Source organism: Manis javanica, chromosome 1 (assembly GCF_040802235.1).
Source record: "Manis javanica isolate MJ-LG chromosome 1, MJ_LKY, whole genome shotgun sequence".
In the NCBI taxonomy this organism is placed as follows: Eukaryota; Metazoa; Chordata; class Mammalia; order Pholidota; family Manidae; genus Manis; species Manis javanica.
The window spans coordinates 75411755-75424506 of NC_133156.1; the positions used below are offsets into that span (position 1 = coordinate 75411755).

Sequence of the window (12752 nt, forward strand, 5' to 3'; positions counted from 1 at the left end):
TTTGCTCAGGGTTCTCCCTCTTCCTGGAGTTTGTCTTTTCAAAATTGCTACGCAAGATCTATCTTTTCCATGAGCCCTTTGGCTTTTAGAGTATCTCTTCTACCCTACATACTCTTGTCACTTCTTACTTCACCTTCTGTTAGTACTTAGTCATTCCCAAATAAATTGTGAACTCTGTGACACAAAGGAGTATACCGCCACACTCTTGAATCTCTCATAGCAGATATGTGTGGAGCACAAAGTAATAGAAGAAAAGTAGCATGGCAAAGTAGGAGGACTGAGTCTTAGATTCTGGTTCCAGCTTAGTTATTAAGTGGCCCATGGCAGGTGGGCATCAAATGTATTGCCTCTGGATTAAGAATTCTTTGATTCTAACAATTTATAATGGACTTATAGGCTATGGTGAAGGTCAAGGGAGGAAGAGACTAAATTAAATTTAAGGTTGTGAGCTCAGAGAACCAAAAAAGAAGTACCTTTGTTAGGAAAGTAGGAAAGAAGTACCTTTGCCAGTTTGAGGGGGTAGGGGAGGGCAGAGGAGTTAGCTTTGTGTTTGCCAGTTTTGCTGTCATTGAAAGTTTCTAATGCAAAATGTCCTTAGATTGTGATAAGCAGCAGGCTGTGGAGAGATGTGAGTTGAGGGAAAGAGATGAGATCAGAGTCATCACCAAATAGGCCTCCAGTAGGGAATGGATCTAGAAAGAAGAAAGTAAAGGGCACTAAGTTTCGAAATGAAAGACATGACCAAAGATTTAGGAGGACTGGCACCATATAAGGGAGCTGTGATGGCCAGTGGAAAAGCGGGCAACTTAAAAATTGAGAAAAGTTAGCATTTGACCAAGAAGAATTGATGAACTTGATAGAGAATTTCAAATTCCAATGGTGAGCTGAAGACAGCTTCTGGATTGCACAGAGTCAGTGAGGAAAGTGTAACCAGCCTCAGAGGAGATGTCCAGTGCTTGAGATTTGAAGGGAAAGTCAGGAGGCAGGCTCGTGGAAATTTTGTGAAAACTGGAGCCTGGACTTGTGCTGCCTAATTGTAGGGCCACCTTACTTCTTCATGAAGAGGGGCTCTCCAGGCCTTTTGTAAGCACTCTGCTGTTACTTCAGGAAGAGGTTTAGCTTTTGAAGGTAGGTTTGGGTGAGGTTTTCTCCCTCTAAAGAAATTCAAGTTAGCATTAATCTTTATTTTGTATTTTCATAAAAGACCATGAATTAGAGTGAATTTGCAAGCATTACCTTTTTATCTTTCCTGTTTTAAAAAGTGGCTTCTCCCACAGCAAGAAATGAATTTGTCACCAAGTAGTACTTTGGTTCTACTAAATCTAAATAAAGTTGGTAAGAACAATAGTGATAGTAGCTATTATAATGTTTTCTCCAAGAAGATGTTTATCTGTTTTTATAAATAATAATAGTATGGTTAATGCTACCACTTGATTTTATATTCAGATGATCTATCTTTCAAAGAAATACTTAGCCTTTTCTTACTTCTTTTTAGCTTGTTGTAATCCCAATTAGTAAACGTTTAAATATGTAGAAAACTTTTGGAAACTGGAAGTGGTAGGTAATATGCAATGGTTGAGGGAGGGGTAGTACCTGGTGCCTCTGTGTTTTTATTTAAGGTAGAGATGAGACCAGAAACCACTTTTGTTTTTGTGCTATGGATTTGGATATGAGAGTGTGAAGAATTTTTTACAGGCTGTGTTGCTATTAAATACTACCCAAGTTAGATTTTTCCATAAATTTCTATTAACAATTTGGGAAAACATTCCCATAGAAAAACACACTGGATATAGTATGTGACTTTGGATACAGAAAACCATGACTGAGACTATGGTAGATGTTTACAATCACAGCTTTTCTTCTAAATGCACAACTCTGTGTTAAAAAATTAAGGTTATAAGGAGGACACAGCTCATAATAATACAAAATGTTCTAGAAATTATATTCTCCTGGTGAGACTCTAGTAAGAAAATTGGCAACATCTTTAACCCTCAACCAAAAACTGCTCTTTGATAAAATGTGAGAAAATGGAAACCTCAGTTCATTTTCAAATACTTTAAATTTTTATTTCTAGCATCCTGTAAGAGTTTTGCAAAGTTCCTCCAACTATCTCTTGCCTACTCCCACTCCTTTGAAAAATACATCAAGAAGCTAAGCAAGAATGTGTTTTTTTTTAAGTAAAATTGAATTGATATACTGATTTTTTTGTTGAATCATATGAGTCATTTTCAAAAACCTGGTCAGCTACACTGCCAGAGATACCTTTGGTTGTGTGATTTGGAGAAATGTCAACAGTGCAATATTGTTTACCAAGGCATCTTTATATAATGATATGTGAACTAAGTATATAATAAAGATATTCTCACAACTATAGCACTGACAAAATGCACAAATATAAAGTTTAAACAGTTCTGTGTCATAGTAACCAAGGTTGACATGTTTGTTTATTGTTTCTTTTAACAGAATTTAATTCCTTTTCGACCTTCGATTCAGTTCCAAGGGCTACAAGGAGTGAGTACGCTATTGATTTAGCAAGAAAATCTAGTATTCTTCTTACACACTATATAAATAACTCTTAAATTTGTTTTCACCTGTGCCTCTTCACATGTCATTCGTATTTTGTGAACTTTGTGACTAAATGTAAATTTCTGGCACCTTTAAGACAATTGAATTATCTTCATTTCTTGATTTATTTAAAAGATAATTCAGATATACTTATTGGGGGTAGTTTTTTCCAAATCCTAAATAATTGCTTTTTTTAACCTTTTTATTGAATATAACATGCATCAAAGTATTATGAGCATACTTTTTTCTCATAATTGTTTTACTACAATTAAGCTACTGTAAGATATTAATTTCAGGCAAGTTATGATTATGATTTTTACTGTTAAAAAACTTGTCTGTAGACTTAGTTTCTTTGATTGTACAATACTAGGAAATGAAATATAGAAAGAAAATTTAGTTTTTCCAGTTTACAGAATAAACAAGGTGTTATCTATTTTATTGCTGCATTTAAAAGCATAGCAAATGATAATTCCTAATGAAATGCACCTAATGAATTTTGTGTTTATAATAGATGATAAACTGTACAGGAGTAGTGTCTATATTATTTTTTAATTATCCCTATTATATAATGTTAATAAAATAGAGTCCATCATTTCCTTCACTTAAATTAATATATGTATTTCTGAATTTGTCTCTATATATACTGGCTATAGTATGGAGATTTGGAATATGTATAAATGGATTTTACACTACAGAGAAAAAGGCTGAGGAAGGAAGATCATATTCCTGCTTACTGTAAATCTACATACTTGTGAATTTATTATGTCACAAAATGCAAAAATTCAATGTAAATAAATACAGTCTTTCTAAACTATAACTTGAAAACATTTCAAGAGTCAAGACATTAATTATTCAAGACCAGCTAAGAATACTTCTAAATCTTGTCTGTTGCTAACTTGAAGGGGATGTTTGTATGTGGATGTCGGAGCTTTGCTTCTACATGACAGCTTTACAATGCAGTCCTTTTTTTTTCTCCTCTAGTAACTGAGTGTTCGTGAATGGGATCCTAATTGGAACCAGTAGTCTTCTGAATTTTGTCCTACAGCTTTTTAGGTAGTTAGCACATGCTAATTCTATTTTTGAGGTATTAGTTTCAGTTGTTTACATAAGATCTTAATGGCATCAATAATCATCTGAAGAGATGTTCCAGAGGCAGGCCTGGGTCCATAGTCTAGGATGTCTCCATGGATTTTTATTAAAGGATTACCTGGGAGAAGAAGGCAAGACCTAGGAGAAGAGAGTAACTTTGAGCAGCTAGCTCTCTAGCTTCCCTCACTGGCAGCTGTCACCTTGTTTGGGGTCTGCTTTTTTCCTTAATTACCCTTTTCCTAGTGGGGAAATGGAGGCCAGGGAAATGCAAATGAAGGACATTTTCTTAGGAGGCATTAGGTTAGAATGAATAATGATGAACCAACACCGCAGGCTACCAAACTCTTGATTCAGACACAGGCAGCTTTTAGGAGTCTTAGAAGGAATACGGTTTTCTTTGGCTTGTGAGTTGCTCCCAGGCTCTAAGGCACCAGTGCAAAGCAAGCTGTTCATATTTGAGACCTGGACCTCCTTTTCTGAATTCTCTACCTCCCTCCAAGATTTCCTGTCTCATGTGTCCAGTCCTCCCCAGTTTATCTTTGCAAGCTCCATTCTTTGCCTGAGTTTTATTCACTGATACAAGTAACTTAAATCTTAATGGGTGTTTGAATGTTAACAGATAAGCTTTTTAAGCCAAATGAATGGTTACTGAATTTGTACAGTTGGGGGAGAAGGGGTGGCTGCAGTCTGAGAGCTATGGCATACTTAACCCTACCTTACTTATTCTAGGTTCTGTCTCTGACCCCCACACCCACCCCCCACTGCAGTCTCCTTTTATTATTCTAACTGGGAACAAAATATATGGACTCAGCATTGTTTCAGAGACTGCAGCTGCATTCCACCTACCCTTCCCCCACTTCTCTTTGCAGAGCTCTCACCAGCCCTTTGGGACTTAGTAAAAACAAAGAGTCATTACAGGGGAGAGAGTGGGTTGGCACAGCCCACAAGGGAATACGAAGAGCCACAAATGTGAGGGTCTTCTGTACAGTGATCCTCTGTTTTTTCAAGAGCCGTGATAATATAACGTTGCCCTGTGCTGATTGCTTTAAAAACTCTGAAGAAGTATGCTTAGAGTTTTCCTACGTGGAAAATGTTTAGGACTTTTAAGTTGGAAGGTTTAAATTTAGACTTCCCACAAAAGATACTTTTTCTTAATGGGAAATTTTGATCACCTTTTAGTGTTGTTTTTCTCAGAAACCTTCCCTTTTCCTAGAAAGGATTTGGCAAAATCTAACAAATTTACAGTTTTTTACATCAAACATGATTGAAAAAAATGTATTAACTATCATGATAATGCTTTATGTACATGTATTTGAAGCATAACTGAAGTATTGTTAAAATGCCATTTTAAAAATGAACATTTAGTGTTAAGATTATATTCTGTTTCCTGATGCTAAGCACTGGATGGTTATGCTGTTCCATGATTCTAATTATAGGATTATTTTTCCTCAGTAATGTCATTAGAAGGTAAGAATTTGTGTTTTGGCAGGTTAACTTTTAGGCATATTTACTTTGGTGCCTGGACATTTTCTCTTAGGTTGAAGTTTTCTTCTTTTAAACAAATGCAGACTAGAACATTAAACAAAGTGTAGCAATATGCTGTTAAAGTGTGAAAATTCTGAGAATCTTTGTTTACCTAGATTTTTCCCATCACTGTTGGGTAGCAGCTTTTATAGCACAAAAAATATAAGTTGTATCTTTCACAATCAAGGGTGCTCAGGAAGTTGAATGGTCATTGAAGGCAATTTCTAGATTCAATAAGCCCAAGAAATATCTATGGGAGCACTTGATTGTGATTTTTACACCCATAAATATCAGGAGTTGAATAAACCAGCCAAAAGTGCCTTGTTAATTCTAGAGAGTATGGGTCACCCAGTTATCCTCACAGTTCTCATCCATACCTGGGATACTCATAACTAAAGATCTACTAGGATTATATATTGCTATAGACCATTCTAAGTGAACAGAAAATGTAGCTGGTAAGACTCACATGGACAACAATATTGAGGTGCTCAAATTAGACCATTCAGAGGGATATATTGGTATTACATACCCAGTTTCTAAAAGGTACATCTTTATTGTCAGGTGAGCTTTATACATATCAGGATATTTGTCTTATTTTAACTGGATACTGAAAATGTGGCAGGTGAAAATTTTCCAAAAATGTGTGTTGCAGTGCCTATACTCTGTATTTTTATGTTTGTTGAAAGTTTCTTGTCTAAAAACACACAGCTGATGAAGGCAGAGCTGTAATTACAACTGTTCCACCAGGGGAACATTCTCCCCACTGTACTGCACAACTTTCAAAGAAGAGATCCTGTAAGCCAGGCAGCTCAGCATTTTCAAATAATGGCAGTTATTCCTGATGCAGTTATCTGCTAACAATTCCCTACAGGAAACTATAAATAGGGCATCATCAGTGCATGTGCTAATAGGTTTATTGTTCTGTTTCTTACTTACTGCACATTCTCTCAGCCCTTACTGGTACCAAGTACTTCAGTAACTGCTTCATGTGCAAAGATGCAGGGATGGGTAAGACATGGGCTCCACCCTCAGGGTCAGAGTCTTACAAACACACACAAACTAATACTCAGGAAAGAATTAATAAAGTGGGAGTTATCCAGGACCCCTGCCCAAAACTTGCATGGAAACAGGGGACTGTCAGGAACAAGGTTTATGTGTATTTTGATAGGTATGAATCGGCATTTTAAACAAAGGTTTCAGTAGGTGCAAAATATATTCTAGCAATAAGTATGTAAAATTCTAGAAGGCCTTTTAAAATCTGTGTACACACACATACAGAAAAAGGTATATCTATAGTATGTTTACAATTAAAATGCAATCTGAAATGGCAAGGTTTTCCCTAGCAAATAATGGCCATATTTGCTGGTGTGTAGTGGCTTTGCAGAGTGGACTTCCTGCAGACTCAAGGACTCAGAGAATGATTGCCCCAGGGCAATGAGAAATAATGTTATCTTTGTCACTGTAAACAGGATTCCAGACCCCAGTTTTAACTCAGTACTTGTTATGAGAATGTCATTCCAAAATTCTAATTTAATTGCTAATTTCAGACTAAGCAATCCCAGAGACTTTATAAAATAGAAGTTGGTTTTGCATATATAATTTAGAAATTATTTTTAAGAAGAGGATTGAAAATAGGAAATATTTTTTGTAAGTGCCATATAGTGTCTCCTGTAAAATACTGAGTCACACACACTTTTCCAAGAATAAACAAGGAATAGCCAGATGAAGAAGTTTTAAGTGTTTGCCTTCCCACAAGGCACACTGACTGTCTTAAGATGAAATCAGGATTTAACTGCTAACTTTATAGGCTTGAATACTGCTATAAAACTCTTACAGTAGAGTTGTTAACTCTAAAGAATAGAAAGTTGGATTTTTCTTTTTTTTCCCTAATTTTCAAACTTAGCAGAGCATTCAGAAATACTTTGTTAATTATTTATTTTCCTGTGCAGGGCTGGGGAAGTCTGAAAAACTAAATTTACAGTATTTGAAATTAGTAGACAGTTGCAACCCATCTGCAAATGCTTCCCGAAGACTACCCTTCTGTAACCTCCTCAGTACCTGGGAAGCAGATAGCTATCAGCTTGAAACAGCAGCAGAGATAAAAATAAATCACCAACACTGCCAACTCCTCTATAAATCATATGCCTGCACTCTGCTTCCCCTGCTGCAGCTGGTTTGGCTAGCCAGCTGATTTTTGCCAACAGTTGTATTTAGTCAGTATGCTCAAAGGCTGCTGACTAACAGCCACTTTTATACACTCAGCTCTGAGTGTAATTAATACTAGAAGGATGTCAAAATTATATCCTTTTGTAATGGCAGTTCTGTTTTAATGTTTTTAATATTACAGTGGTTGACATATAGATAACATTTTAATATTTGCATTGAATTATAACTCTCTAACCACATTAATTTGCTAAGGTATTAATATAATAAATTGCCTAATTTGAAAGAAATATTTAACTTTGATATATATAATTTTTAAGTTTATCTTATATGTTTAATTTTACATACAGTATGTAACTTATGTATAATTTTATGTATATATAAAATCTCATTTGGCTAAGAGTATGGGCTGACATTTTGGAAACTCCTATTATCAGTAATTAAATCATAGTTTGAAGCTTTTATAAATTGACCAGCTTCTCTACTTTATGTTTCCACACACCTCTGCCCTACTTTTCTTTCTGGTAAGAACTAGCTATAGGGTGTCTAAGTAAGAAGAACAATGAGCTAAATTGCCATCCATGTCTTCTTGCATGGCCAGGTGCCACTACAGGCACCACTGAGGTAAAGGCGACCCAGACCATGCCCTGCCCTAGAAGAGTGCAGAATAGCGGAGGATGGGAGGGTGAGTTTGTGTGCCTGTGGTGGGTGAGGAAAGTATCTCAAAGTACCCACTGACCACAGCCTCACACGAGCTCCAGAGTGGGCTACAACAAGACAAGCCTCCCAAAACTTGAACACAATGAACAGGAGGCGAAAGGCAAAACCATCCTGCTCTGTCCTTCACCAAACTGCCCTCACTTGACAAAGCAGTGAATAAAACCGATTGAAATCTGAAGCTACCACAAATACCATAAATTCTGAGAATGAAGTGAGTTAGGCTTACTATCTTCATTCAATAAGCGTTTATGAATACTCACTGTACCAGGCACCACAGTCGACACTGTGTAGACCTTGAAATGCCAGCTCTTGTTCCTAACTGCCATCATCTATTTGTCAATAAAATCTGCCACTTGATGGCTTTGCCTTTTTGTTTCCAAGAACTGAAGTTTGTGAAATTGAATCATCTGTGTTAAAGACTTTGTCACTTTAATAGCAGACACTAAAGTTTGGAAAATAATAAGCTTTTACCATTCTATAATACCTTGGGCTTTTTATAGGTAAACCACCCCTAAATTGAATCATGAGTATTATTTAAATATATTCTGACATCTAACTATGTGCAAGGCCCTATCCTTATGATGAACTTATAAGCAAGAGCCTTATTAAAAAGTCAAAATTTAAAGCTGGAAAAACAATTTAGCAGGATATGTCGAAGCCCTAGATTTTATTTCAAACATTAACACAATAAAAAAATACTATATATCATAATTCCAAGGTATGTTTTCTTTTTAATGTTTAATGTATTTGCAAGTGAAATGCATCTCATTATTAATGGCATCTTAGTATTATGTCATATTGTATATTATGCAGTGGTACATAAAATCATAAATAGTTTACAGTTGCTAGCATCTTCAATTCAGTGAACTATAACAATGCAGTAGAAGTATTTAGAGAGTTCCTGTGTTCTGCAATAAGATTTTATCTAAATAGAATCATTTCAAAAGTTTTCTTTCCTATCCCACCCAAAGCTAGCTAACTTTTAGCTTAATATATTAGATAATCTAGAGAATTTATAGGGAAGGTATATTTTATAAGGTTTTTTGAATTGTGATTAAAACTGGAAGGAACAAAAGTATGAATAAAAATGTTCACATTTATTTTTAGGCTAAAACACTTTACTTATAACAATAACTTGTTTTGAATATAAGTTCAGAAGAAAAATTTTTGACTTACAGGCTTTTAGAAAGCCCACAGACACTTTGAGGCTAATGAATTTGCCATATCAGGATTAGAATTCTCAAATTTCTCTAGTCTTACAATTTGTACCATATTTAGCATACATGCACAATCCATTCTATGATTTTGTTTATAGGTTCCAGTTGTTCAGTAATTACAGCTAAAAATTACTATGTATTACATGCTAAAAACACTATACTAAGCACTTTACACATATTATTCTCATTCAGTCCTACAGGAATGCTGTGAAGCAGATACTCTGCATTTTGCTGATGTTGTAAATTGTGGCTCTGAAGTTAAACTTGTTGAAGCTCATACAGTTAGTAAGGGAGGGAACCTGCCCTTAAATCCAGGCATCTGATTCCAGAGCCTGTTCTCTTCACCACACTGATCCACATGACTGTAATAAATGTTCAGTGACCATTGTATTCATTCTCACCTTCACATAAACACTTATTGAGCACCTCCCCAACCAGAAAAAAGGAAGAGCGACAGGAGGGTCTCAGGGAAAAGATAATGTTTGAGTTGAAATTTGAAGGATTATCAGGAGTTAGCTGATAGTGCTTTTTTTAAAAAAAAGGAGGAAAGTGCTTTTCAGGCCTATAGGCCTAAACATGAACAAAGTGGTAAACAGGTGTAGCAAATGTTCCCACCTTCTCAAGGAGTTTGAATCTCATCTTGGGGACTGATTCTTCTTATCTATAAAACCTCCATGGGTATCTACAATGAAGTCTGTACTTTAAAATTTCTTTCCCCTAGCTTTTTTTCGGATAACTAGGTTCACTATCAATAAGAATATGATTAAAAATATGTATATGTATAGGTATGTGTATGGTTTCTTCTCAGGAGAAGGTTCAAAACTTTTAACATTTTCTAAATGGGACCTCTGACCTCCCCAGTAGGAGAAGACTACTACAGTAGGTGCTTGCAGATACATTTAGAAATAATTCACAGTAAGAAAAAACATTTTGCGTTGTGACTCTTTACACATATTAGGTGTACACACATTCACACAACCAAATCAAAAGTTTCACGGCACACTATTGATTCTTCATCAGTATACTCTGATATTTTCTATTCTATTTCATTTTAAAAGAATCCTGGTCACAGTCACCAAATTAATGTCATGATTTTCCAAAGGGACACAATCTAATGTTTAAAAAACACTGCAGGTTATCACCTGTTTAAAAACTTTTAGCCAGAGAGTTATGTGGTCAGATTTGCATTTTAACATGCTTATCCAGTAGCAATCTTGAGTTAGTTATTCCTTATATATGGAAAGGAAGGAAGGATGTAAAGGGAGGAGTCAAGGATGGCTCCATATTCATGAAGAGCATTTGTTTGGATGGTGAGGCTATTCATCAAATCCTGAAACAGATGAAAGAACAGATTGAGGCAAGAGACATGGGTTGTGTTTGGGACATGTTGTAAATGAGGTATTCAGGTAATATTCTACACTTCATTCTATCAAGATGGAGCTGTCTAGGAGGCATTGGCATTTGGGGATTTGAAACAAAAGGACTTTTAAGACATAACTTCAAAGGACATTTTATAGGATTTATAAGATTTAATTCACTACTTGAAAATTCAGTAGTGAGTAGGAAAAAGTGTATTTACAGATGGAATTCTGGTATAAAGCTCTATTTTAAAGAGTTATTATTTTTTCAACAGTTAATACCTGTTTACTTTTGAATGCTTATGAGCGTTGGTACTTTTAATTACTAACATTTAGGGAATTTGAAGCTCCTTTTGCCAAGGTTTGGCCACACTAAGAACAACAGGCTAAAAAAAATGAACAATGGCAGGCTAAAAAAAAAAAATGGAGATAAACTGTGGCATATTGATTCACTGGAAGAGTACACAACAGTGACAAGCAGTGACTTGGAGCTCTCAACAACATGGCAGTGAAAACTCTTAATGGGGAGAAGACTATATATGGTATGACACCATTTTTATAAAGTTCTATAATAGGCTAAATCAAACAATATGTTGTGTAAGTATACACACATGTGATACAACTACTAAAAACAACAAAAAAAAGATAATCACAAAAGTTAGAATAGTTGTTACCTCTGATAGAGAAAGGCAGGCAGAAGGCATAGGACAGAAGAAGATAGGTAAGTATATTATTGCTAATGTTTAGTTTCTTAAGTTGGGTAATGAGTTCACAAATATTCATTATATTGTCAAGCTTCATAACTATCAAGCTATATTTTGTAGGGACAAATAGTACATAAAGTTTGTTCTTATCATCATTAATCTGTCATCTTCATGTATTAAATGAGAAAAACCACAACATATTTCAATAGATGCCAAAAGGGCATTTGATAAAAATTCAGTATTAAATCTGGTTAAAAGCTTTCAGAAGGTAGGGAATAGAAAGAATTCTTTCTTAACATGATGAAAAATATCTTTGTCAAACTAATAACCAGTTATCTTACTTAGAGATAAGACAATATAAAAATCCTATTAATGTTATCAATAAAATATACATGCCCACTATCATCTCTATAGTTTAACATAGTTCTAAGAATGCTCAGTAATATAATGGAAAAGAAAATGAAATAAAGGTTATGGATAATAGATAAGTGGGGTCAAACTTGCTGGTATTTGCAGATAATCCAAGTACACCAAATTAAAAACTATAAAAACTTTCAGGATTTTCCTCAGTTCAGAAATAACTATTTAAATAGGGTGGAGTAGAGAGAAGTTTCTTTTAAAATGGGAGAAATAGCAGAATGTAAACTGGTAAGAATGATCTGACATAAAGCAAAAGTTAATGATATAGGAGAGAGAGGAAGACTTACTGGAGCAATGTCTTTTTGTGGGTTGCAGAGATGGTAGTTCAGAGGATAAATTGGCTTACTATGGGAGCAAAGAAAATTTTCATGTATGAGAGCTAGGGGAGGTATGTATATGTGTGCAGATATTGAAATTCCTGTTGTTTGTTAGACCATTTCTTTAGCCATATATCCAACCTAAAGTCAAAATAGATAAGCCAAAGTCTTATAATGTTAGAGCTTAGCAAATGTTTGGCACATAGAAACTGCCCAGTAAATGATGACTGTAATTTTTTTAAATGTCTGGCCTCCTTAAGCACTAGCAATTAAGAATTTCAAAGTGAAAGTGATCTCATTTATGTAGCAACAAAAAGTTATGAAACACAAAAGTTATGTTATTCCAGACCTATCTAAAAAGCTGTAATACTTTCCTGGTGTGGATAAGATAATCTGCAAGTGGTAAATGGCAAGATTGTCCAGGTTTTTAGGTTAGAAACTTTTGAAGTTGTCATTTCTTCTCCCAAATTAATAAATAATAAGACACCATATATACCATTTTACCAATTTAAAAAATAAATACATAAACACAAATATAAACCTACAAAGAAAATATGAAATGCTGTATACCAAAATGTCATTGCTGGTGATTTACTGATGATATACACACATACATTTGTTTACCTATAATCTCTAGCTCTATAAACATAAAAGAATGTTTTGAGATGCCAAGTT

At 34.9% G+C, this 12752-nt stretch overlaps 1 protein-coding gene across 1 annotated transcript in view; it reads left to right on the plus strand.

Moving 5' to 3' along the window:
• The window catches only part of ELL2 (elongation factor for RNA polymerase II 2), a 67682-nt gene that overhangs the window by 11581 nt on the left and 43349 nt on the right, over positions 1-12752 (plus strand). Inside the window, exon 2 of the mRNA XM_037012164.2 lies at positions 2464-2511. Within this exon, the coding sequence (XP_036868059.2) occupies positions 2464-2511 (48 nt within the window). The remainder of the gene's footprint in view (positions 1-2463; positions 2512-12752) is intronic.